We start from the raw sequence: 27,926 nt of genomic DNA, 5'->3' as shown, positions 1-27,926 counted from the left end.
GCCTCCTTTAGAAGATGGCTTATAAAACTTCGAGCAGTGGTCACCAGGTGGGCATTCTCTGGTGTTTTGGGGGAGATGGGGTTGGGGTAGGTTAGGGTGGCAGCTGCTGGTCTTTCTGCATCTATAAGGAGTCATGCAGGCAGTGATCGGCCCTCTTCCTGAAATCAGCTCCCCTGTTGTCAGCATCTGACCACGATTTAGACGCTTCCTGTGAGGAGCTGTCTGAGCACGTTTTGCTGGTGAGAAGGGGGCCAGGACGGTGGCAGGGAGAGATACCCGCTGTTCATCTGGTTACCTCTGCTGGTGTGCGAGGTACGCCCCCGTCTTCCTCCAGATACACCTTCTGCCCTTCTCTCCTCTCCTCTGGGTCCTGGGAAGCTGACCTCTAGATCTTATATATTAACTCTGACTTTTTTTTTCAAGTTTTTATTTAAATTCCAGTTAGTTAAGGTCCAGTGTAATATTAGCTTCAGGTGTAGAGTTTAGTGACTCATCACTGACATACGACACTGACTTACGACACCCAGTGCTCATCCCGACAAGGGCGCTCCTTCATACCCAAGGGTATTAACTCTTACTCTTAAAAAGCCAGGAGCAGAAGTGGGTATAATATGCTTCTACTCATGTAAAAAGTAGCTACACCCACACATGCACACATACTTGTTTCAAGCATTATCTCTAAGATTATCAGTGTTTGCTTCCAGGGACGGTCACGGGGCAGCTCGCGATCTACGGTAGAAGGGAGACCTGCATTTATGTGTGTCTAGATAACCCCTTATACCTTATGTTTTACGGGCAAGTCTTTATTTTTCCTTTAAAATATGGAAAGCGTACACCCAAGAAAGAGCGAAGAGAGAACACAGAGCTATTCCAGAATTGCTGGCCACGAAGGCCCTCCGTGTACCATCACTGAGCCTGTGCAGTCATCCCTGCCTTCCTCTCTTATCCGAGTAAACTGCTGCCCATTCTTAGATTGAGCTCTGTGGCCTCTCCCACATTTTCTCCAGGCCGCGAAGTCCTGTGAGGACTGTCAGCGGGTAAAGTGGCACTGGAGGCTGGTGGCCAGTGAGTGAGGCCCTGTCCTGGACCCCACTGGGCTTGGTCTGGGTATGTGTCCCATTGGTGGGGCAGGAGTTCCAGAAGCTTCTCTCTGCTGAGTCCCAGATGAGGTGGTGAGGGTAGTGAGCCCCCCCCCCCCCCCGCCAGGAGATGAGCTGCCTTGTCTTGACTATTTAACCAGAACAGTACTGTGCTATTAGTACAGTAGTTACTGGGTGAATACATGAAGGACGAATACTTGAGGGAAGTGGACAAATGAGCATTTTACATAAGCACATAAGCAGACACTGGCTGGAAGATAATGGGGGAAACCAGGGGTTTATGCCTCATTCTCTGATATCGAGGATGTTTACCCCAACTAATTTCAACACTTAAGGAAGAAAAGATGATAAGAAGAACTCATCCACTTATTCATTCAACAAAAGTTTATGGAGTACTTAGTCTGTTCCAGGCACCATGCTGGGTGACAAAAACACTAAATAGCTCCGTAAAGGGTTGGAAGAGGCTTTTGTGGGCTAGCCTGGGAACTTGAGTCCCACAGTGATATGAAGGGTAAGGCCAAAAGCAGGTTGACTTGACAAGTTCATGAACTAAAACTCATGGAAGGATTTATCTTCCCCTTGTTTGCGAAGACAGGAGAGCCTGATGCATCCGGATTTAGGATGAGCCTGTTATTCTTTTAATGATGTGTTTCTCGACCAGGCTTCCACCAGCTCCGGTGTTCTGAAAGCCAGGCGAGGGATTCTGTTGCTCACATCTAGATAGTACTCCTCCATTTCCTTGTTTCAAAGGAAAACTTAGACTATTAGTCTTGTATCTGTGAAATGAAAGGATTGGGCTGCCCATTCAGGGATTCTTGAGTTTCCTCTAGTACCAATACTCCATGCTGTCAATGAGGGGGTATTTAGCTAGACTGCTGGGCCCCAGCTGGCAGCTGGGGCAACGCTGATCAGCCAGGTCCCCCAACCTTGGAACTCTCTGTGACCCAAGGTCCTGCCTTATGTGCATATCCAGAAATGCATGTTGCCCTTTTCTCGGACAATAAGAACAATGCCGAGATGAAGGAAACTGAAGTTCAACTTTTTTTCTGCCTTATGTTGTCTGGCAGCCTACAATCCCACATGGCAGCTCATTTCATTAAAAAGAACTCTGCCAGAAAGTTCCCCTGTGTGGCACTGCTTAGTGAAAATCCATCCACTTCCGCTATCAGGTGTCACTGGTGGTATCCTGCCCTTTTCTCCTCTGTTTTTCTCAGGGTGAGTACAAACAAATGGCTGAGTGAAGTCATTTATATTGGGCTTTCGAATGAACTTGGGAGCTTCCTTATAGATGGAAGAGGTGCTAGAGGAACCCACATCCATCAAGATAATGAAGCTGTACTGTGAAGGTCAGACCGAGGCAGAGAAGGACGACTGGGCTTCCTTGCCTCGAGTTCTGCTCACTAATTCCCTGAACTGTGTCCTAGGATGAGCGGACTGATCTCTATAACCACCAGCAGAACTACTGCTGCTCAGATTTTCTTTGGAGTGGGTGCATAGTTCAATTTTGATGCACAGAAGCCTTTTCTAACACACGGCGATAACAACAATAGCAGTAGCTAATATTCACGGGCCTTTATAATGGACCTGACACTTGGATGCTAAGACTATAGTCTTATTAATAAACTTAAAAGTAAGAGAGAGAGGGGCACCTGGCTGGCTCAGTCAGAAGAACATGATCTTGGGGTGGTGAGTTCGAGCCCCACGTTGGATGTAGAGATTACTGCAGTCAATCAATCAATCAATCAATCAATCAATGACTTAAAAAAAGTTGCAACAGAATAAATCATGTACATCTTTAAAGTAAGAGACAGATTGAAAGAGATGAGAGAGCAACCAGAGTGTACACGCTGAGCCACGGGCAGTTTTTGCCTTCTCAATTCTATATTTGAAAATGCTTTCGGAGAGACAGTTTTCTGAGTTTTGTTTCTGGAATAATAATGATCTCACTGGTGGCAACAACACTGCAATTAGCTCATCATTCATCTGCGCTTTGATGTTGACATTAACTGGGAACTCTGTCTAATATCAGATTTTGAGACTGTTTTTAACTGTTACTAGGGTGTGTGTGTGCTTGTGTCTGTGAGAATGAGTAGAACAGCCCCCACCAACCTCCCAGAATGAATATGAAGAGCCACTAGGCAGATTGAATGTTGGTGGGGATTTGCTGCCGGCCACGGGTCAGCAGTGCCTTGGTCTCCCGGGGTAGTGAGTTCCCATACTGCAGATTCCAACTTAGAATAATGTATTTTTGTATAGAAACTAAGATTTAGGGGTGCCTGGGTGGTGTAGTCGTTAAGCGTCTGCCTTCGGCTCAGGACGTGATCCTGGCGTTCTGGGATTGAGCCCCACATCAGGCTTCTCTGCTGGGAGCCTGCTTCTTCCTCTCCCACTCCCCCTGCTTGAGTTCCCTCTCTCGCTGGCTGTCTCTCTCTGTCAAATAAATAAATAAAATCTTAAAAAAAAAAAAAAGAGAAACTAAGATTTAGAACATGGCTTAGTTAACAGACGGACCCAAAGAGCACATTTAACACTCATCAAAAATAGTATTTTAATGCTAGGCAGCCTCTTAGAGTTGTGTTAGGGAATGTTGCTTTGGGGGGAGTATGTATGTGTCCACGACCATGTTTGTGTATATAAAGTATCGTTCAGTGAAAACAACAAAGTAACTAAGGGTAATGAGTAATGCAAACATGCTAGTAATATCATATTTTAGGAACACCCTGAGTTAACTAGGCAAATATTCGTTGGATGACTCACTACTTAACCCTCAATGTAGCAGACAAAGAAACCCGACCTTCAGCGTGTGGTGTGTGTTTGGCGGGTCTACATATGTTATTCCAATTTAATCCTCACTTAATCATAAAAAAGCTCTATGAAGCAAGTACAGTGGAATTATATCATATGTAGTGTCAGATTCTAAAGTCGATGATTAAAGTGAACGTTACCTAGAGCTGAAATTTGCTTGGAAAAATCTCCTGAAGCACATACAAAGATACACATGGTTTCATTACAGCCCCAAAGAGTAGTAAGTAAAGATGTAGGATACATACATTATTATGTCACGTATCATAAAGAGTTCAAACACAACATGCAGCTTCAGAAATGAAGTTGACGGGCTTATGTGTAGGGGGGGCCATATAAAAAAATAAATGCTGGAAAGTTTCCAACTAAATATATAGACCCAGTCTATATATTTAAATTTGCTCAAGTGTATGCTTCAGTGTATTATTATCCTAAATTTGTCAATAAGAAAACTTAGAAAAGTCAAGTAGCTTGTTCAAGGAGCACGGCTGGTAAGTCGCAGAGCTGAAGTTTGAAGGTAGGTTTTTTTCACTCCAGAGCCTCTATCTGTCTTCCTAAATGTGTTTTGACTTTTATATCATTGGCCAGCAAAGGAGTCTTTGATGACTATTCATAAGTTAGGATTTGCCTGTATTTATATGCAATATGCTATGTATAATATCTGTATACATATAAATACACAGCTATGTGACTTGTACACATACACCAGCAACTAATGAACTTGGAAGATAGTAGGAATTAAACAAATCCAGGTGAACACTAGAACGTGACTCAATTAGTTCTCAGCAAATGCTCAGTGTTTATTGTCATTACCTGTAACTTTATTACATGTGCTAGTAGTTTTCATTCAATGCCCGAAATGTATATGGAACAGCCCAAGAAGGCAGTGATCCATACGAGGTGTAAATCTGGATCAGTGTCTTATGTCTAAAAACCAAACATCTCAGATATTCACATTGTTAATGAATCCATAAGTCTATCCATCCATCCAACCATCCGTCCATCCGTCCATCCATCCATCCATCTGTCCAACAGACGATGCACCATGTGCCAACCATCACGGCCAGAATTTTTGTATATTAAGATATAAGAAATATACTCTCCAATAACTTAGGGATCTATACTAGCTCCCAAATGCCAGAAATGGTTTTTGTTTAGTATAAAATCAGAAATATAGATCCCATTTGAGGGCTTTTATAGTATTATTTGCACTGTAAGTCCATTATGAACTGTCATCTTTTCATTAGCAAATCTCACCTGAATTATTAATTTAGTTTAATTTTTTAACTGGCACATCGCTTCCCATGAATACAATGACATTTCTTTCAAAATAAAGGTAGGCCAGACTTTTCACTAACTGGGAAGAACTTCATGCGCCAGTAATTGATGAGGTTCCACTTTGACCTTGAATCAAAACCCAAAGCTTTGCAGTCTATGGCATCCTTATTTGATTCTGAAGTATGCTGATCAGGGTCAGAAATTTCCAGTCTAAGCACCACTCAGAGCCACTCATGCGTGCCGTGAATCACATGGGTGTCATCAGAGGGCCATCATCGTTACCTGTGGTGTTGAAGCCGAAGAGGAGAGGGCAGGACACAGCAAAGGCCAGTACCCAGACGGCTGTGATCATGAGGGCCACGCGCCGACAGGAGCTCTGTCCTGTGCCATGCTGGTAGTGAACTGGCATGACCACCGCGGTGTACCTGCGAAAGGAAGGGGAGACGGATGGGTATGAAGCGAAGGGATGGGGGAATGGTTCCAATAGTGGACAGAGGTTCCTAGAGAACTAATCTAGGTGATACATGTGGCAGGAAAAAAGAGTTTGGTTGGAGAAAGAGAGAAAGGGTATTTAAGTGAAAATGTAGAAAGGTTGAGCTGAGAGAGATGAAGAACTCCCTGAGCAGGGAAACGGTGAAAGAACAAAGTTAGTAAAGCCACAGCCTGGGCTGCTGGCGGGCTTCTCAGCCAGTGGTGGTTGAGGCCCAGCGTGCCTGAAACTTGTACTCGCATACCCGAACCCCCAAGAGTCTGGGTGCTGGCCTGTGTGCCTTTACTCTCTCCCACAGTTTTTCAGATAATGATAGAACTGTGCCCAAAGAGGATGTTTACCCCTGCTTGTATCCTAATATAAATTCTAACCCTCCTGGTGACAACTATTCCAAGTGGTGGAGATTTTATTTTATTTTATTTACTTATTTTTTTAAGATTTTATTTATTTATGTGACAGAGAGACAGCCAGCGAGAGAGGGAACACAGCAGGGGAGTGGGAGAGGAAGAAGCAGGCTCCCAGCGGAGGAGCCCGACGTGGGACTCGATCCCGGAGCGCCAGGATCACGCCCTGAGCCGAAGGTCAAGTGGCGGAGATCTTAAAAGTAGAGATGAGTAATATCTAGTGAAGGCTTATTTCCAAATCCAGTTTTCATGCTCTCTTCGTCCATTCAGGCTTCTCTATCAAAAACAGCAGAGACTCGGTGGCTTAAACAACAAACGTTTACTTCTCACAGTTTAGAAGCTGCAAGGTCCAAGACCAAGCCCCTGGCAGATTCGGTGTCTCGTGAGGGTCCGCTTCCTCGATCATAGATGGCTACTTTCTCACGGTGCCCTCACGGGGCAGAAGGGGCGAAGGAACTCCCCAGGGTCTCCTTTCTAAGGGCACTGATCTCATTCACGAGCGCTTCACCCTCATGCCCTCGTCATCACCCGAAGGTCCCACCTCCTAATACCATCACTTTGGAGGGTAGGATTTCAACATACGAATTGGGGGAGCCACAAACATTTTGTCTACAGCACATGCTCTTGCACGGTCAACACACAGTTGTGTTATGGGACATCATCTTTTCTGTGGCAACTCCTCTCACGCATTGCCAGCCACCGAGCAGAAAGATAGCCGGTCCTGTACATTTACTTATGATGTCTTCCCCATTTACCCATGCATCTCTTTCCTACCGGCTGCTCTCCGTGATGGCCACGGCCTCCTGGCTGGTCCCGGATGCCAGGCTCCAAAAGTAGGTATCATCATGTCCTCCCCATCCTGGACCCCCCAGCTGGAAACTGCTTGAGAAAGGCAGATTCTAAGATGGCCTCCAAGTTGCTTGCCCTGTACTATCCCCCACACTGAATGGAGGCCGAACTTGAGAATACCACGTGATGGTACTGCTGTGATTAGATTACTAATCAATAGACTGAATTAATCAAAAGGGGGATTATCCTGGGTGGGCCTGGTTTAACCAGGAACTGGGCAAGTTCAATAATGAGGCAACTGCATGCCTCATGGCCACAGAGACATAGCTCCCGTACGATTTGTTACTTGATAAATCATGTTGTAGCCTTGGTATTCCTCAGAGGTCCTTCACCACACAAGTAGTAAGAAGCTGTTGATTGCTTGCCTTGTGCATCCCGAAAGCCTTCCACCTAAGAGGACAATTCGAATCCTAGCCAAGCTCAAGGAATCTAGTGTGTATAGCTGTGTCTACACAGGCTCAAGCTTTCTTTGTCTTCTCCGTGTCCGGGGAAGCTAGAGGCCAGATTCAGAGCAGGCTCCTCCTCAGCTCCTCTTGTGTCCCTCAAGGCTTGGCGCTGAGGAAGGGAAGCACAGACCCTGGGCTGGAGCGGGTGGGGCACACACGCCTGCCTAAAGCATCACCTCTTGTGCATCTGGCCCTCAAGTTCATATGTTAGCATTCGTATTCCCACAAGGGCAGCTTCAGAATCAGCTCTGAGCGCCGAGATGGAGGCCGACTCTGCAGGACTTGGCCTTGGTACCATGACGTGTGACGTGGCTTCTTTCTCAAGAGCGAGAAATAGAGATCTTTAATAAGGTCAGATTAAGATCCCATCACCCACCCCAACGGAGGCCCGTGAGACCTCAGTTCCCCTCTTCTGATGCACGTATGTTATAAATCCTCTCTTGAGTCGCTAACTTGGTGATCAAGGAGCAGGCGAGTAGCACCTGGTGTTCCTCTAGGCTTGTCACTCTCCTCAGGACTTCGGACTCTGCTGGGGCAGTGGGCTGGGGCTTTGAGTCAAGGATGTCTGGCCCCTCGCAGTGATCCCTGAGGCGCCTTGGAAGAGAGGCTGAGCCTGGAACCCACAGGGCTATGGCGACCAAACAGCTGTTGGGAGGTGGGGAGGAAAGGTATGACCCACTTCCTTCTCTCCAGACCTAGCGTTGTGCCCCAGCCTTCGATTTACATAATGCCCTTTGGTGAGAAAGAGCCTGACGGCCCCATACATTCCACCGCCTGCTGCTGAAAGCTGAGAACTGGCTCTCCAGGGGAAAACAGTCCTGATTGGTACCATTTGTCGATTTTCATGGTATAAATACTCCCACCATTGCCCATTTCAAGCTACAACAAAGGTTTAATACCCGGCTCCAACAGTTCCTAAAATTTTGCCTTTCAGCTCTGGCTAGGCATCCTGAGCTGGCCGCAAGCACGCCGCTGAGCCCGTCGTTCTAGGTCCGCTTTACTGTTCAGCACCTCCTCCCACGCTCCTGTTAACTCAGTACGTGTAAGCACCGCGGGCTGCACTTGACAGAGCAGGAATTGGAGACAGAGCGAGGTTACGTGATGAACCCAAGGTCCCGCAGCTGGTGGTGGAAGAGCCAGGTCTCCCACCTCCAAGGCCAGTGTCTGTCCTGTGTGCCCCACGCCCTCTCTGGGGCACTGTGAAGTCTCTGAGGCCTTGTGGAGACAAGGGCTTCCTCAGGACAGCTGGCATTCAAGGCTGGTGTCTATTTGAGAGCACTTTGGATTCCCAGAATGTTCCCCAATTAGTTCGATTCTATTAATTACGGGGGGGGGGGGCGCCGTCCTGTGAAAATACAGATTCCCAGGCCACGCCTCTGGCTATTCTAATTAGATACTTCCTGAGTGGACCCCAGAAACGTGCGTCTTACAATCCGGCAGAAAGTCTGCATTTAGGAAAATTTTGTCAGAAATTCTTAACGTGGGTAAAAAGTGGAAGATGAAACTACATTTACGTTTGATTTTTTTCGTATTGTTTGATTACTGTTACGTTTGATTTTTTTCGTATTGTTTTCTGAACAAGATTAAACTCTTGGAATAAACGAGGCCCCCGAATTCGCCCACCCGCCTGCCCGCCCGCAGGGTTCTACCGCCTGGGAGCCAGCGGCGGGGGTCGGAGACGTAGGTGCCGTTCCCGAACTAGCCAGCGGAGGGCACCCTAATGCAGCGAGAACTGCCAGCGCGGCCGGGTGAGAAGTTCACCGCTCACCTGCTGGTTCCCCGGGCCCCGTGGGGAGGCAGGGAGGGAAGGCTCGGCCCGGCGGGGTCCCGGAGGCCTGCGGGGACCCTGACTCCTCACCCCGGCAGGCTGCTCCGCCTCTGGTCTTCTCCCGAATGTTCGGCCGCAGGTGACCGGCCGCAGCCAGGGCAGGGCTGGGCGTGGACGCGCGCCGGAGGCTAGCCTGGGGCGTCTGCGGCCGGCCGCTGCGCTCACCGCGCTGTTCCACTCTGCGCGCACCCCTCTCTCTCCCTCGTCTCCTCTCCTGGGAGCTCCTAGTTCACCGGGTTCCGTCTGGCGTGGCCAGAACACCGGCAGCGTGCAAGGTAGCTAAGTCCGTGGCGGTTGGAAACAGACTGATTAGCGTCTGAATCCCAGTTCTTCCCTTTAGCTGCAATGGCCCTGGGCCAGAGTTTGGCCACCCTGAGACTCAATTTCCTTATCTGTACATTGGGGGTAATGATGCAGCCGGATAGGGCTGTTATGAACGTTAAATAAGATTATCTCTGTGAAGTCTTTTAGCACGACGCCTGGTACCTATTAAGCATTCCAAAAAACGGTGTTATTACTATTGTCATATTATTGTGCTAGCCCGAGGGATCTGTGATTATCCCTATCAGTGTCTGCATGGGTATCTGCCCCTTGTTGCTGGGAACATGAAGAGGAAGATTAAATGTATTTATTTACCAAACAAACAAGTATATAACACTTTCTATAGGCCAGGCAGCTGTTTGAAGTGCTTTACAAATATTAACTCATTTCATCCTTGTAATAACTCAGTTGCTATGATCTCCACTAAACAGTTAAGGGAACCGAGGCCCAGAGAGGTTCACTGACTTGCCAGAAGTCACATTGCTATTAGGTGGTAGAGCCGGGTTTTATAGCCAGGCCGTGGGGGGTTCAGAGCTAGGGGCCCAGGCTGTGGGAGGCGCCCCTGCGTCAGGTCACATGCCATAGAAGAAAGAGGGTGATGGGATTCTTACTCCTGTACCTACCGGTGGTGTGATCTGGGCAAGCTACACGGTCCAGCCTCAGACTCTTCACTGGAAAATGAGGACAATACCCCTATCTTGCTGGGGTGCTGTAAGGGTTAGCAAGAATTAAAAGCTCTTAGCTTGGTCATGGTACGTGCTACAGAAATGGTAGCTATTTGATGGTTGCTGCTTTTAGACTCATGCAAGTTCAGATTAGCTCGCAGGAGCCAGGGCACTGAAGACATAGGAAATACGCCTTTTTTACTCCAAGGAAACAGCACCAAGAGTGGTGGGCTGCTGGCATGGCCAGGGGCTCGTTCTTGGTGCCCCATCCCTACTTCCACCATGGGGGAGTCAGGGGACTCCGGTTCCAGTCCCAGACCTGTATCAGAGGCTGTGGGAGCCCCTACAGCATGTGACATTTCTGCACAAATGAGTTAAGCTCTGATGCCCCTTCTGACCCCCAGTTCTGTGACTGGGGGGTTGCAGGCTTGTCTCTCTACTGAGCGTCTCGGGATCCTGGCGGGATGTGACCTCCACCTGAAGCCCTGTCCTAGGCTGGGAGGTGTGTGTGTGGGACTGATGTGGGTGCCCCCGCGGGAAGCTGGCGGTGGGGGAGGAAAGAGCCTGGCCTGGGCGGGAGGGCCTGAGTCTAACTCCCTGCCTGGGTTTAATGAGCCCCAGAGCCCTGTGAGGGCTGCTTTTCACCACCTTTTATTTGGTCAGACAGGGGGCTCAATAAATCTTTAGTTCTGTGGACTCCCCTAGTGGAATTGTTGGAGGAGAAAGCTTTTTGCAAATGACTGGAAAGCCCTTTGCAAATATAAAGTGCTTATTTAGATGCAAACTAAAAATCCAAGGTGCCTGTGACTCATCTGGTACCTATTGTGCTGCTGCAAAGACGGGAGGCTTGCCTGTGTGATGGGTGCCATTTGAGAGCCACTTAAAGAACTCCCTGGTGAATGAATTTGGTTGCATTATTCCCGGGCCCCTAGCGGAGGACTCTAATTCTCACCGCTCAGAACGTGTCCTCCTCCTCTGACACTTTCTCAGCCCTCTCCGTGAGCTCGTTCTGACCCAGGATGCTGTGGGAGGGGGCTGGCCCCCTGGGGAGGCAAGGAGCCAAAGGGGTGGGGGTGGGGGGAGTAGGGGCTTGTGCTTTTTAAAGAAGAAAAGGCAGCATTAATTCAGGCATCCCGGGCTATGCCTAAGAATCTAATGACAATAGTATTACTTGCTTTTTTTCAAAACGTCCTTTCCTAGCTCTTACTACCCTGTTACTACATAGCAAGGCTTCACGGCCAAGAAATGCTTGAATCCATTTGGTCAAGTTTGTCAGACTGGCGAGTAGCATTGTGTGCAGACCAAAGGTCTGTGTGAATGATTGCATTTTTAATGAGTTGACCAGCGATTTGGCATGCCATGAACAGAATTTAATGCTGTGCACTGCTCACTGCCCTGAAGGATGGTGGAGACAGCTTTTCCAAGGCCGATTTTCATTCCTGGAACAGAGAAGAGGCTACATCTGAGGTTTGGTGAGGATGGGTTCATGTCGATGTACAAGCCAAGAAGAAAGCATCCTTCTCGACGGGGGTCTAAAGCTTGGCATGTTCCTCAGATTTCAGGTAGTGAGGGCAATGCATTCTGGGGCTTTTCCTCTATGGGACAGAAGCCAATTCAAGGTTTATTCTTGTTGGTTGTGGAAGTGTATGTCAAGCGTGGCTGTGCCCGGTCCAGGGTGCTCTTGTGCAGTTGGAAAGAGGCACCCTCTCCTGGCCAACTCAAGGTTCGCAAAGCTACGCTGGCTGAATCCAGTTCTCAAACGCTTGTGCGGGCACGACCTCACCTGCCAGCTCCACGCGTGTGAATGTGTGTGGGTGGAGTGTGTGGGCACCATCTCAAGCGGGTAGAGTAGGGCTGGCAGCCAGGAGGCAAGGAGGGGGCTGCCCCAGAACCTCTCCTAGTAGCTCTTTATACAGTTCTTGGCTCCCTGCTCCAAGGCTGATCTCACCCACTCGCTCATGTTCTTGCTGAATGTGCATAGTTGTACTAGAAACACTGGCTTCCTTCAGGCAAGGACCACTTAGTTCGGGTGATACGCTCTGTTCAACGTCTGTAACAGGCACAGCAGGGAGACGCACAGGTGAAAAGGAGCTAGGACTACTGTACGGGTCTGGGGTGGTCAAGGTGGTGATGAGCAAACCAGAGGCAGTCTGTTTCTTACGTCACTTATATATTTAGGTACTAAGTGTCCAGAAATCACACAAAAGACTTACATGTTCTGAGCAGAGTTCTATTCTCAGAGAGCTAAATATATTATAAAATCCCTAACTATCCCTTCATTTTAAAACAGCTTTATCAAGATATAATTCGCATATCGTACAACTCATTTACTTAAAGTGTACAATTCAGTGTTTTGGGGAGTATTTATAGAATTATGTGACTATCTCCCTTTATTTTTAAACACGTTCTTTAACGGTATAAGTCCCAGTCTTATGGACACGTTCTTTAATTCTCTTTCTCAGTAATAAAAGTCAAAAGACTATCCAGTTGACTGGCTGGTCTGCAGTGGGGGTTGGTCTGCACTAGAAGGTGGGGTTGCAAGTCCATTCTTTGGTTATTGTTCAAGATTCCCATCTCAGCACACAAAAGGGAATTTAGGCTGTTGATAGAGAGGGCACAGCCCTGGGTTGTGCAAACGTCAAACACTGGGAAAGGAGGACCTACTTTAGGACCTCTAGCTAGAGGCAGGCTGGACATGCCTTGAGGTAGTTACAGAGAAAGCACTGTGAGAGTTGAGGGGTGACTGAACCAAGTTGTAGAAAATTTTACAAGGGCTTCGAGGGGCAGGGGGCAGGTGTGGTAGACCTTGAGGCAAGGGAGGAATATGGGGCAACCCAGAAAGAGATGAGATTGAGAAGATGGATGGAGGCCAAAGTGCAGAAAACTTTGACTCCTAGGCTGTGAAGGTCATTCTGACATTTATCCTGCAGGCCAAGGAGACACTGATTCTGAGAGTGGCATGTAGGACCCAGTTAGGAGGCTGTGGCAGAAGTCTGGTGACAGGTCCTAGGGACCTAAAATAAGCAGGCACAGTAAAAAAGGAAAGATGGGGCAAATCTGGGGGGGAAATGGCAAAAAATGGAGTCTATAAGCCTTGACTACTTCAATGTGGGAGATGAGGAAGAGGAAGGGGACAAAACCTGAGACTATAAGGCAGTGATGTTCCCCATAAGGGATGAGCAAGTCAAGATGGGTTGGTGCTTTGATGGTTTGGCTTTTAACGTTTTGAGGAGCCAATGAGCTATCTAGGTGGTAATATGGTCTGAAACTCAGGGGAGATCTTAAGGGTGTAGCTGGAGATTTGAGGGGGCATAGCGCAAAACCCAAGATTATGAACTTAGAGTCAGAGAGACATGAATTCCAATGCTGGCACTGCTCCATACAAGGCCTGTGACTTTAGGCCAATTCCTTAGTTCCCCTGAGAGCTGGACATGAAGATAACAGTAGCGGCTGAGTTGTGAAGATGAAACGAGCGAGCGCGTGTCAAAGCCTCAGCACAGCGGGTAAGTTCTCAGTGATTGCAGACCTTGTTTGGGCTCCCCTGTTCAAGCTAAGGAGAGGGTGGATGGCACTGCTAGGGGGAAGGGCGGAGGAGAGAGAAGAGGTGGACAGTGGAGGGGAGGGAGGCAGGAGGGGACTCAGAGAAGGGAAGGTGGAAGGCTCTTGAGTAGCAAGAGAGGCCTCGGGCTGGAGAGCAAACTCCTTTCCCCAGGGCTCTCTGTGGGCTGGGAAATGTCCAGGGGAGCCATGGGCGAGTCCAAGGCCCAGGCAGGGGAAAGGGGGAAAGAGGTGAGGAAACAAAACAAGAGGGGAAATGAGAAACAGAGGCGCCCATGGCCAGGGCAGCCCGCTCTTCGGGGTGGAACGTCTGCGGATCTGAGTCACAATCACAGAGATCCACTCCAGCAACCGAAAAGCAATTCTAAAGAGACATCATTGTTTACTTGTTTGCCTTAAACTCTATGAAGGCAATAAATAAATAAAGAGATCACAGCCATACTTCCTAAAATTGCCCTTTTCCCCATTCACTTCTCTCCTCTCTCCCTTCCTTGCAAATCCTCCCAAGCTTTTCTCTCTCCTCTCCCTCTTCCTCTTTTCCCTCCTTTCTTCCCCCACATTACCAAAAACAACAAAATAACAGGAAGATTTCCTCCCAACTCTTGTCAGCTCCCCTTCTGTCCTTGTCCATTGGGCCCCCTTTGCTCCCAGTGAGGAATCACAAAAGCCCCGAAAGGATGGTGAAAAGACAAAACCAGAATCCTCTCTAGCGGCCTGGGAGGAAGGAAAGGCTAGGAAACTTATGGGATGATTGCTTATCTTCTGCCGTAGGGGTTTCTTCTCTACTGCAGACCATAGTTAAAAAAAGAGAGAGAGACAGAGAAGAAGATGTCCTCGTGGTTAAGTTCCACTTGGCCGAGACCCCCGTGCCCTCAAATGCAAAGCCTGGGCGCCCGATATAGCAGGAACAGCTTCCCCACGCTGGTTTCCCACACCACCTGGCTGCCTAGACCTGCCGGCAGGGAAACCCAGCCCTACCTGTCGATGCTGATGGCACAGAGGTTCAGGATGCTGGCGGTACACATCATGACATCCAGGGTGACAAAAACATCGCAGCAAACGCGGCTAAAGTTCCAGACTCCACCCGTCACCTGGGCGGCAGAGACAGGCTGTCAGTGTTTCCCACCCGCGACCCAGTCAGCTCTGCTGTCCTCCCGGGGCTCCCCTGCACATGCGGACGTACCCTCCCTGTGGTTGGCACCATTGCCGCCAAGGGCAGGCAGACACTGCGGGACTGCTGGGCTGCTCAAGATGGTCACCCAAGAAAGGACAAATTTGCTGAATTTCCATTAGAGCTGAAATTCGTCCAGCGTTCTCAAAGTTTCTCAAATGCATCCACAGTGGGGTGCTCATTAAAGATACACCTTTCTGAACGCTTCCCTGGGCCTACTGAGTCAGAATCTCTGAATCTGGAGGGGATGAATTTTCATTTGTAAATACCCCCTCCAGGCCCCCTGCCCCCATGCCCGTACGCCAGGGCCTGAGAATTACAGATCTAGCTCCAACTCAGGGGGCAGCTAGAGCGCCTCGCGGTTAAGTGATAGGCCCACAGACATTCAGCTGGTAGTGGAAGGGCCCGGCTGAGGGACAGTTGTGTGCCCTGTGCCAAAACCGCCTTTCTGAAGCCCTCCGCACAGTGAAGAGCTCACTTATACCCAGGGAATAGCAGAGGACACGTTTTTCATGAAACTTACCTCTAAAATGAAAATCTATCTGGCTTCTGGTTTTAAACTGGGAAGCATTCTGGAACGGTATCTGTAAGAACCTATGTGAAATGAGTCTGTGCCAGCCTGCCTGCCTTGGGCACCCTGGTTTCAGTCACCAGGAGGTGGGGGGAAAGGTGGGTGCAGGGGATTGGAAAGGGGCGCAGGTGCTCTCTACCACTCACAGCACCAAGGAGGACTGTCCCGACCTCACGCATTTACATGTGGGTTCCAAGCTCTGAAGCTTCCTTCCGCTAATGCTTACCGAGCCTCAGGAATTGAAGTAATTTAATTTAGATTCTAGCACATTTCTATTTTATTTTAAAATTTTTTACATAACCTAATCAAACCAGAGAGATGTGTCGGGGAGATTGTCACTTTCAGAGTGTCCATAGACTCCATCCTTGGGCCCCGAGGCTGTAGGGCATTTGCCAGCTTTCTGTGTGTGGGGCCCATGGTTTCAAGGAGAGACCGAGAAGCTCGGTGCCCCTGCGGCAGCTGGGTGCGCGTGATATCCCTGCTGGGCAGGCCCAATGGCTGCTTAAGAGGAAGGGGAGTGAAAAACAGGTACAGTAGCCTCTAACGTAGCTTCTCAAGGGAAAAACAGATGTGGTCCAAATGGGCGATCGCGTAGAGATGGTGGTGTGGCTCCGGTTTGTTTCTGTCCCCCAAGATTCTTGCTACCTGGCCGGGTCCCTTTCCTACTCATTCCTGACTTACTCCACTGAAGAAAGGTTTGGAAAGCCTCTCTTCCCTAATCACTTCTTTCCCCTTCGATTTGTTTCTTTTCGGCATCCGATTTTATCCCTGTGTTTGGTCATCTCCAGGCTCTATTTTGAGAAACCCTGACCAAAGATATTTTGTCTAAAAGCAACAATGCAAAGTTCAAACTAGTGAAGAAGTCATTGTTTTTGTCCATTAGGTTGTGGATTTAATTTCTTTTAGTTCAACCATTTGGCTTTATAGAAATAAGGCCTAATATGAATTTATAGGAATTCTGAGGATGAGAAACTCATAAAAAGGGAGCTGTACTGTCATAAAAGCACACTGATTTAAGGAAACCAGGACGGTTTTCTCGGTACAGAGGATAGTTGTATGCTGCAAAACCCTCTTGCAGAAGCTTTGAATTTTGTATATTAAATCCCATTTTGTTTGTTTGTTTGTTTATTTATTTTAAAGATTTTATTTATTTATTTGTGTGAGAGAGAGAGAGCACCAGCAGAAGGAGCGGCAGGCAGAGGGAGCAGCAGACTCCGTGCTGAGCAGGGAGCCCAACACTGGACTCGATCCCAGGACCCTGGGATCATGACCTGAGCCGAAGGCAGCTGCTTAACTGACTGAGCCACCCGGGCGCCCCTTAAATCTCATTTTAACATATGTCTGCTATGCAATATGCGTCTTAAATTGGGTAAAACCCACTTTTTGTTTTGTAAAACTGTGAATGCCTGTGTCTGTGAGCTGGGGTGAAAATGTAGGGGAGAGAGGATAGTTACAACAACAGCAAACTCCAGTGCTTGCTGGCTGTTAATTTGCCCATTCATTCATTCATTCATTCATAAAGTAAGTAGTTGTGAAGACCCTAATAGTTCATAGAAGGAGGATTTGTTATGTGTTTTAAGAGGTTTTAAGAATGTACTTTGGGCCCTGTCCTTGAAGAACTTATATGATAACTGAGGAGCAAGGCATCCTTAAATAAAACAGCCAGAGATCATCATGAGATCCTAACATTGTTAATTCAATCTAACGTTTATCGAGAACTTGCTTTACATGGGTCACTGGCCCACATGACCCATTTCGGGAATTTCTACAGCTTTGAAACTTCAGATTCTGAAAACTGAATTTGTTTTTTACTGTCCGTGCTCTTAAAGCTCTTTGGGGACAAATTATACACTTATTTGATAGGAACGTAGAGGACTGTTACTTAATTCTACAGGAGCAGGGACTTTGACGTGCTTGCAGCTGCATTCCCGGCTCCTAGAGCTGGGCCCAGCACGCAAATACATTCTGGAAGAGTGAATGGTCTCTGATGTACTCTGTATTAATACTGATAGCTAACATTTATTGAATGCTTACTAAGTCTTGATGTTCTGCAAAGCACTTCACATACCTGGCCTCTATTGTTGCTTATAATCCTATGAGAGGTGGCTACTGTTTTCACAGCAGAGAAAGGGACAAAAACTGGGAAGGGTCAGCACCCCACCCAGGGTGGCCCAGCCAGCAGAGGCAGACAGCGCATAGGAATGTAGGTCACCGCCTGCCCTGCTCTAGGGGTGCATCAAGTCGGGAGGGGCAGGTGTTGGAAAAGGATGGGAATGGACGGACACAAGGGGAAGGGAGGAAACCATGTGCTCATCAAGGATTTTTGTGTGACAAACGGCATCACTTCTCTTCCAGGAAATAAGGCACGCTCTCTCTGATCGCCTCTATCACAGGGTTCCAAAAATAGTGCAAAAGACTGGGGTGGCTGCTGGCCTCGGGGTCTAGTGAAAGCACATATCCAGCAGTTTTTTGGTACCCTGGTTCTTAAGCCCCTCACGACCAAAGCCCTTCAAGCTGTCCCCCTGGCTTCTCCTGTGCCCCCCCCCCCCTTTCTGGCTGTCCTCTTCTCCTGTCTGTAATTCTGCCATCAAAATCCCCATTCTCCTTGATCTCAGCTAAGTGTCAAAAACAAAACAGTCTGGTCAGCGGATTGGAGTAACTCCCACTGCGGGGTGTCACTTAGCCTTCCCTGGCCCTTACTCCTTAAAATAAGTCTCTAACTGGTGGGATGTATAATGAAAATACTTATTTTATTTTTTTACTGGAGTCCACATCAAGTCAATATGAGTAAGCAATCAATACAGCTGCAAAGGGCCATGCCCAGGCCTAACTAACTCTCACAGTTGTCTCATAGTAACCCGATGAGATAAATATTATTTCTAATTTATCAGTAAAGAAATGGAGACCGAGAATGGTTGTGTGATTTGCCCAAGGACACAGAGCTAGTAAAAGACGCTGGAATTTCAAACCCTTAATATTAACGATTACTCTATTTTGCCTCTCACAGGTTAGCACCTTGCCGTACCCCTCCTGGGAGGCATACAAGTCCACTCCATTCTACCATCGTAGGAGGGAGGGCAGCTGGCAGTGGCCCGCCCATCCACCACACAGCCCGTACTTATTGAGGGCCTGACACTTTGCTTGGGCGAGTATACTGAAATGAGTGAAACCCGTTTTTGTCCCCAGGGCCTCAGCATACAGTGAGCACATTAGAGGGACGCATATGTGAGTGGGCGTGGGTGAACTGAGGGCCCGGGAGAGAGACGCCAAGAAGTAACTATGATACGATGGGAGAAGGGCTGATGGTAAAGGTAAGGACAAAGCGTGGGGGGCATAAAAGGGAAAGGGAGTTTTGAAATTAGAGCAAAACCAAAATCTGATGGATTTAAGGCTCTTTAGAGACATGATTCTACCTTTCTCCTAAATTCTAATGAATAACTCACTATAGGGTTCCGCAGCAGCCAGGTGGTGTTACTCTCACTTGCTAGGAATGTAACTAACTCCCGTTGGCAATGCAGAAGGTGGGCGTAAGCAAGAAAGTGTCTTCAGGTGCTGCAGGTGGCTATTGATTTCCAACACACCCAGCCTAAGGCAGCATTTCCCAAATTTACTGATTATAAGGCAGCATTTCCCAAATCACCTGAGGCTCTCGTTAAACAAAATGATTCTCAGGCCCCACTCAGAATAATAAGTCCCTGCAGTGATTCTCTACTGCCTGGGAGGTTTGGGAAATGCTGGTCCGGGGAAATGGGGGTCGAGGTAGGGGGCACGACATTGTCTTCAGAAATGGTCGGGGCTCCTTGACCATTCTGTGTCCCATGGATCCCATGGGACATGGGATAAAATACATGTTCCATGTATTTTAATATACATGCTTCTGTAATAACACATTCAATAACAAAGCCTGGTGGCAGGTCCAATATTCCTGTAATTTCTAAGTACTTGTGAGCGTAAATGGTATTTCAAGGTGTCCACAACAACTGTAATGCTATTTGAAAACATAAAAATCTAAGATTTCTATTGGGGACACTAAGGATTTCTTCTGTTGTGGGTTGATGCCTACATTCATAATTGAAGAAAATGCTAAGTTTTCGTCTAGTGAAAATAAAGAAGTAATTTTATTTACATCCAAGTTGATGGACTCCCCTAAGAATTCCTGCTCTAAGGGATGGATTTTTAGTTGTTTGGGGAGATATCCAAGGTGCAAGAATGGAATTACTTCTCTAGCCTCTGCATTCCATTTTTGTTTGCCACCATTTGGAATCTTTTTAGGGTGCAGGGGTATTGCTGTGAGACAAGACAGGGGATCCAATTATCTGAATCCCAATTTCTTCATCTGTGAAATGGGGGGCAGTTTACAGATTAGTGGTTCCCGAATGTCAGTTTGTAGCAGGTGGCCAGCTGCCTGCACAAATTACCCAAGGTAGGAGTGAAGCTGGTGCAGGGGGGCTGGTACAGTTACTGCAGACATCCAGGGCCACCCCTGGAAGTTCTGGTTTGGTAGATCTGGGGTAGACCCAATAATCTGTGTTTTGAACAAGCAGCTCTCTATAAAAAAGATTTAGCTCAGAACTGCTCAAAGTTTAGATGCCTGAGAGTCATGGAAGAACCCATTGAAAATGCAGACTCTCCTTTATTTTTATAATCAACGTCATTACAAGGGTCAAAGATTCCTCTGTTTCAAAACAGTCATGCTCTTTCCCATCATCACTATGTGACCTTGATCACTGTCTGTGGTGGGTTTCCCTGCCTGAACCATGTCCCTCCCCCACTCTTTTTTGCTTGGTGTATATTACTCAATTCTCATGTCTTTTTTTCCTGTCCACACTGGGACCCAAGCAGTCTGAGTTAGTATTCTAAAGGTTCCTCTGGCTGCTTATGTTGCCTTTCTACCCTGATATAAGTGCATTAAACTTCACAAAAGGTGCTTAACCGAGTGGAACAAAATGGGATGTTTGTGCTTGGAGAGGGAGCTCCACACGGACTGCAGCTTCTAAAGCAGGAAATTAAAAACTTGAGAGGGAATCAGAGATAGAACTATTTGTTATGGCACAGAAAAGAGTTTTCAAGAAAATGCTGCAAACTGAATGAAAGAGACAGCCAGGCCAGAGCCCTCTGAAATATAACCTACTCTGAGATCACCTGCATGATTTTTATCCTCAACTTCTCTGCTAGGGTTGAAGACAAAGAAAACTGAAGAAGATCGTTGACTAGCCCCTGTTTGTCCCCCTGCCCAAGCCCAGGCTCCTCTGTGCCTTAATGATGAGGCCGGTGCCGTGCAAGCCACTGTGGGGTGTACGTGCTGGCTGTCCTCTGCCTTCGTTCCAATAGTCCTTGGATTCCCCTGGGAGTGCATGAAATTCCTAAGCAGAACTTTGATGTGTGCCATGGAAGGACATCATCTCTGCTCAACCGATGCTTCTTTCCAGTGACTGGTTCAGAGAAAATCATGTGCCTGGAGCCAGTCCAATCAAAGTACACCTTAACACTTCTACTGGAAATTCTGGGGCACAGATTTTTCCTCTTGGTGTGAATGGTGTGGTGTACACATGTGAGGCCTATAGCCTACCCTATGCTGTGGATAAGGCCAATACATAGAAGAGAGCTGAGAGAACTGGAGAGAAAAGGAGCTGGAGCTCTGTTCAAACTGTGCCTGCAGCCCACCCTACTATAGGACTTTTAAAGTTCCTGGTGTGGAAGGAAAAGTGCATTCTGTTTATTGCTTAAGTCAATTGGAATTAAGTTTTCTTTTACTTACTACTAAAAGTGTCTTCACCGAGATATTTATAGTTCACACTTTTTAGTTATCAAAGCACTTTCTCAATTGATGACAGTTGAGCTTAACATCAAGCCTATGAGATAGGAACAGTATACTTGTCACCCCCATTTTAGTCACTTGATTCCAGGTCTTCTGACTCCCAGTTCTGAGTCTTTCTCATTGCATAACCCTGTGAAGGAATGAGCTTCATCCCGGTGAATTCCAGAAGCACAATGTTCTGTGACATTTTATTTGCCTATCTCACAACAATTCCTTATACTGCATCTTCTTTTTAAATAAAACCCACATCTTCACTTTCTTTTCTATCCTCCCCTGTATCCTTCCCTTATGATCCAATTTTGGCTAATTACACTTAAATAAAGTCCCTTAGGAGATGCTTTGAGGCACTCCAGGGAAAGGGCTGTTTTCTCTCTTTCTCTGCTGTCCCCACCCATCCTATTTTGGAATACGGGCAAGATGCTGAGGGCCATGGCAGCCATCCTGTGAGCAGCAGTAGGAAATAAGCCAGTTTGCCAAGGATGGAAGAGATTGGTCCTTGATGACACCATGGGGCAGCTGAATCAACACCAATAATCCCCTTCCTCCAGAATTCTGGTCGTGTGAGAAAAGTAACTCCTATTTTTTTAAGCCACAGTGAGTAAAGTTTTCCAATATTTACAGCATACATACTGGCGCCTGGCAAAATTAGGCAATTTTCTTTTGAAGGAAGGTATTTAGCCAGTATGAGCCAATATTTCCTTCAAAGAAGATAGATGTATTCAAATCAAAGCACAGGAAGCTGTGAATTTGGCCACCACACGGTGTTCTTCTCATTTCTGTGCTGTCCTCTTGGGGGCCCTTAAGCCTACAGCAGTCTCTATGCTATGGTCAACACTGCATCCTTTCCTCTTTCCAAGGGAGCCCTTACGTATAATTATGTAATTACTAGACCAGTTACTCAAACTGTCCCACCATTAGGACAAGTTAGTGAGAATAATGCTTTGCTCTTCTCTCTGAGACACATGGACTTACATATTCACAGTCCCTTTAAGGGCTCAAAGTACTCTTTTCTCTCATTGAAATATCCTGTCTGCTTCTGAGGTCCACAGAAAGCAGGCAGGTATTTAAGATGAAGAAAAGTATATACTGAGGTGGGTTAGGGAGACCCTGTCCTTTCGATTATAACCTTCTAATATCTTAACTGGTTTTCTCTTAATTATGGCTGCTTTGAGTCATGTTCTTTTATTGAGACCCTTAGTGGACTGTTGGCAAAAGTGGTACAGAAATATTAAGTTGCATTGACTAGAGCTTTAAAGCAAGTAGGGAAGACCAAAAAGAAGTCCCAAAGCCCATTTCCCAGTGGGGAGATGTCTCCCGAATCTTCTTTATATGATTGTAGACTTATTTGACCATGCTCTTGATTACTGAACACTTGCACCAAATAACCTGTTGGACATAATGCCTATTGGTTTTTATGAGGGGGAAACCAAGAGCTTCACCAGAGCTCATCTCATAGGGGAGACCTCATAGATGCGACCTGCAGAAAGTCCAGTAAGCCTTTGGCAAGATGTCATGCTGGCTCTCTGTGGGCTCAGTTGCTCTTCTATGCTCAGCAGAAGGGGGTCATCATCAATTTTGGCAGTGTGGCTAGCAGGGGATGCCATGGATGTCTAGTGTGGAAAAATCACAATGTCAATATCCTACACCAGTATCTACAGAGATTTTCCAATATGGTCTATCCAGAGTCCTGGAAACAACCCCAAATGGACAGTTGAGGAGGGATCTTGAGTGGCTTTGTTACAGATACCAGCAGACTGGTTTTATCTCAGAGGCAATTAAATGAAAATGTTTATTAGAGTGAAGGTTCTCATCCTATATTTCTTTCTGACATTCAGCCTTCTGAAAGACTTAAGAATCCTTGTAATGTGTAGGGGTGGACAGAAACACTTTGAGGTGCGGGATGGGTGGTGTTATGAATCATTAACTAATTCATACGGGTTTGTAGCACTTTAAATCTGCCTTACTCTTGAGCAGAAATATCATATGTGTCTAACTCCTTTTCAGTCTCATTATTATTGAATGTAAAAAAAATAAACAGTTCATTGAAACAATAGACGTGACTGCAGATGGTATAAGCAGGAATTGCCCATCTAATGCATACATTTCAGAAAAGATCATTTAATCATTCATATAGCAAATATTTATTTAGCACATATTATGTGCCAGGTAGTGTGTTTGGACTACAGGGAAAAAAAAAAAAAAGAACAAAGACATAACTTCTGACTTCAAGGTTGTCTCAGTCAGTTTGGGTTGACAGAAAAGTCAAGATAATTACAAGATCTTTTGCCATAAGGATTATCCTAACTGGGAAAAATTAATGCTTGTTTTTTTTTCTCCAACTCTTCCCTTAGTTTAGCCTTTACATCTATCCCAATCAGCCTAGATGTTTCTCTGCTTTTCCTTTCCTTTTCTATTTTCTTGATTTCTTTCCTTTATGTTTCCCCTTTGAGAGCGTAAGTCTAATTTTAGTTCCCAGTTATTCTTTAATAGGGGTATCAGCCTAGGCAGTCTATGTTTGAGGTTTTTGCTCTCCTGTGATATGTCATACTTAATTAACTGTCACCTTCACTATTAATATTAACTGAGATATTAATTTGATGAATTTTAATTTCTCTTAATCATAGCATCATTTGGATCCTTCACTGGATACCTCTTGAAAATGATACATGATATACAATGCAGGAGAGACGTATTAATAGTACATTAGAGTGTTTTTAAAAAAACTCTTTAGTAATTGCATGTTTTCCTGGGAAGAATATCTGTTTCTTGAACAGGTGTAGGCACCCTGATTCCTTTGTTAGCAAATGGATGTTTTGTCTTGATCACCTCCTGACTCTGTTTTGCACTTTCAAATGAAAATACTTTCAAATTTAAGAAATGTTTCTCTCCAGAAGAATTCTCCAGGGCCTGCTGCATTATCTGACTGGCGAGGGCTCTCTACTATTAATGGAGGCATCAAAAATATAAATGTGAAACTTTGGTCTGTTTGGTAGCAGAGTCTGTAGAGAGCTGGTACCCAGGAGAAAAGAGCTGAGTCCAAGGGTAACTAAACTATCAAAAGAAGTCTGATCTATTTGCAGACTGTTTTTTTTTCTCTTTTCCTCTTATTCATTAAATAAATTTTTTTTTTTGGTTTTTCTATGATTCCTTCTGCATCGCCCTCCACCCTCACTGTTGTCCTGCATCCTTCTAGCACATTCCCACACCTCTAGATACATTGAAACACCGATGAAGATGCCCACGGACTGCCTCCCTCCACCCCCCACATCTTTGAGACACGATTGGCACAGAGATGATACCTGATGCATTTTTAGGATGAGTTGCATCACTCAAGCCCAGTCATCTGGATGCTGGAGACCCAGGAACACAATCATTCCTGGCTCCTTGGTTCTGATGTGGGTGAGTGATGTCAGATAATGGCTGCTCTCAGGGCTTCAGTTCCCTCAGGAAAGGGAGAATGACAGGAGCTCTCCTTCCTTTCTAGTCCCAGATCGTGGCAGGGAGCATTTTGAGCTCAGAAGGCCAGGAACTCAGGGAAGACAAAGACAAGTACGGTCACACAGGTAGCCTGCAGCTGGGGCTCACTCACCTCCAGGTACACCACCCAGGGCATCACCAAGGTGGCCACCAGCAGGTCTGCCACAGCCAGGCTCACCACCAGGTAGTTGGTGGTGGTCTGCAAAGCCCGTTCCTTCAGCACTGCCACACACACCAGACCATTGCCGAAGACGATGGCCAGGATGAGCGCACAGTAGGAGAGTGCGTAGTAGGCGTGTGGGTGGGCCCGGCTGGCGCCTGTGGAGTTCTCCGCCCCACAGGTGGAGTTGATCTGGCCACTCAGCAGGCTCAGAGGCGCCATAGCCCAGAGGGAGAAGAGTGACCCCAGTGGGTTTCCTGGGAGGAAATAGAAAACAATGTTGGTAAAACTGGACTCTTCTGAGCTTGGCTGCTTGGGTACATTTTTATGTATTGCTTCAACAAATATTTATTGAGCATTTCCTATATGCTTGGTACTGTTCTAAGCACTGGAAATACAGCAATGAGCAAAAGGGATACACATTCCTGCTCTCGTGTTGGAGCCCACTGGGGGAAGAGAATACAGTAAGAAATAAGATAAATAAAGGATGTAGTATGTTTGATAATGATATGCATTTTGGAGAACAATAAATCAGAGAAGGGGTAAGGAGATGGGGAGGATTATGTGTGTGTGCATAGGGTGTCTGAGGGCAATTTTTATTCCGGGTAATCAGGAGGCATTTGTGGAGAAGGTGATAACTGAGTCAAAACCTGGAGGACATGAGGAAGTCAACCATGCAGATATCTGCAGGAAGAGTGGTCCAAGCAGGAGGGATAGCAGGTACAAAGGCAGGACAGGCTGGTGTGCGGAAGGCAGCAGGGAGACCAGAGTTGTTGGACCCAAGTGAGGCAGGTACAGAGTGGAAGGGTGTGATATCGAGAGGCTGTGCAGGACCATTGAAAGAGCAGTGCTTGGACTCTGAGTGAGATGGAGAGCTGTTGCAGGATTAGAATCCCAGGTCTGCCACTTCCTACTGGTGGGCCTTGGGCATGTTACTGCATCTCTCTGAGCTCTATTTTCTTTCTCTGTAAAGTGGAGCAAACAATGGAATCCACCCCATAGGGTTTTTATGAAGATTAATTGATCTATTAAATATGTAGGACATTGAAAGCTATGATACCTAGAAAACTATATAAGTGTGAGCTCTTTTTCTCTTACTGGTCTGTTTCTCCTAGTTTCCCATCCCCCTTTCCTTGTTTTCTCTCTATCCTCCTCTGTTGCCACCATTTGCCTTTTCTCCTGCCTTCCTCTGTCTCTTCCTTTAGTTTCCCATCTCTCTCTTGTATCTTGCATGGGGCATGTTGGGTGTGGGATGCTGGCTTGTGGAAGAAAAACTCAAGAGTAATCGAGTATAGAGACAATGCAGTGGTTTTTATACTTAGGAAAAATCCATGTGTGGAATTTTATTTGAAACCTCCTAATTTTAAAAGGTAGGTTACCAATTGAAAAAATGTGTAAGCCCTATGAAGTCTCTTCTCCCCCCACCCCCAGAATTCCACATCCATGGGCCAATGACCCATGACCGTAAATTTTCAACCTCTGATGTGGTCCAAAGCCCTCACTTTTCAAACAGGGAAATTGAGACCCAGAGAGATGAGTAACACGTCTTAAGTCATAAAGCTTATCAGTGGCAGAACTAGCGTGCAGGCTTTCTGATTCTTCCAAAACTCCGTTTTGGCATCTGAAAGCCATACAACTGTCATGTCATCATTCCACTGGGATGAACTAGTTCTCAAACTGTGGGGACTTTGGACTTAGGGTAGGAAAGGCATCAGAACCCATCAGCTGCCCCTGTGACACCAGCCTGTTGGGGCAGCCCTAAAGAAGGGACTCTGGACTCTCATAGCCAGGTTTGTGTGTGTCCAGGGGGGAGGTGGGGGTGGGGAAGGAAGGAGAAAAAAATCACCATGTTCTGTAGAAAAATATGGAAATGCCTATGCATTAAAGCATTGTGTGCTGGAAGAGGGACTTCTGTCCTGGGATCTGTGCTTTAAAGGGTCCCACTCTGGACCCCCTCTGTTATATCCTTCCCACGGGATGAGGTCATACCCTCCCACAGCGCCAAGGAACAGGTCCACCAAGAATCCACGCTCTCATTCTCAATCACACTCTGGGCACGAAGATCACAGAATTCTCTGCCCAAACTGCATTGAGGCTGTTTCCAAAGCATAGGCCCTATTCTGGATCTATCACCCTGAGGGTAGACCGTGTCATGTATATCTGGGGCCCCTGAGCTCTAGAGGTAGCTCTTTGGGGGAGCTCAGTTGAGTAGCTTGGGTACAGCCTGAAGTGGGGAGAGAAGAGGATGGAGTCCCTGGGGCAGGATTTGGGGTGGAAGGCAGCTTCTCCTACCCTCTCACAATTTATTTTGAACTCATAAGGACCTAGGAATCCTAAATTCAAACCTGGCCTTCCAGATGGTTATGGATGTATATTTTTCAAGGCAGGAGTATTAAACATTTTATTCACTGGTTCGTTGGTTATAACTAAAATACTTAGACATGGAGTATATGGGCCTCCATGGGAACACTTGCTCCCGGCCCTGGCAGGGGTAGAGGCTGGCTTGGTGGCCAGACTTTGCTCTCAGTCCTGGTATCTGCAGCTCTCCGCTGATGAGGGAATTGGCCTAATCATGTATGTCATTTTTGTGCCTCATTTTGAAATGTTTCATCCTGGAATGTGCAAGTGTTAAAATGAACAAATGATTGTAAGGGGCCGACTTGGAATGAATTCAGAGAATTGTTTTAAAGAAAATTGTTCTTTATCTTGGCACACTGTTTGTACTCAATATATTTTAAAACATAATAATAGTTTTTGATAATAATTATAATTTTCTCATTATTTGGAAAGGGCAGCTGCTACCCTGGAGATAGCAAAGCTGCTGCCAAGAGCTTTTTGAAAAATACAATGCTTTCTGATTGTTCACAGATATTTCTACCTTTGAGGCCAGCTCAGACCCAGAACACTTTTCCTTCTGCAACTAGACCAGTTGGGAAAACAGTGGCCAGAAATCAGTCTTTCATGGAGTCTGTAGTTGGCTAATGATGT

The 27,926-nt window shown here is 46.6% G+C and overlaps 1 protein-coding gene across 3 annotated transcripts in view; it reads right to left on the bottom strand.

Annotated features, from left to right (window-relative positions):
- DRD3 (dopamine receptor D3) overlaps positions 1-25,160 on the bottom strand; it is a 33,193-nt gene extending 8,033 nt beyond the window's left edge. For all 3 annotated transcript variants that reach the window (XM_087861612.1, XM_045785624.2, XM_045785625.2), the window contains exons 1-3: positions 24,891-25,160; positions 14,720-14,832; positions 5,463-5,605 (exon numbers count right to left, since the gene is read on the bottom strand). In XM_087861612.1, the coding sequence (XP_087717738.1) occupies positions 5,463-5,605; positions 14,720-14,832; positions 24,891-25,160 (526 nt within the window). The remainder of the gene's footprint in view (positions 1-5,462; positions 5,606-14,719; positions 14,833-24,890) is intronic.
- Between the last annotated feature and the right edge of the window lie 2,766 nt (positions 25,161-27,926).

The sequence above is a fragment of the Ursus americanus genome, chromosome 4 (genome assembly GCF_024610735.1).
Source record: "Ursus americanus isolate L20-20 chromosome 4, mUrsAme1.1.p, whole genome shotgun sequence".
Lineage (NCBI taxonomy): Eukaryota > Metazoa > Chordata > Mammalia > Carnivora > Ursidae > Ursus > Ursus americanus.
This window is presented reverse-complemented; position numbering and strand designations above follow the sequence as displayed.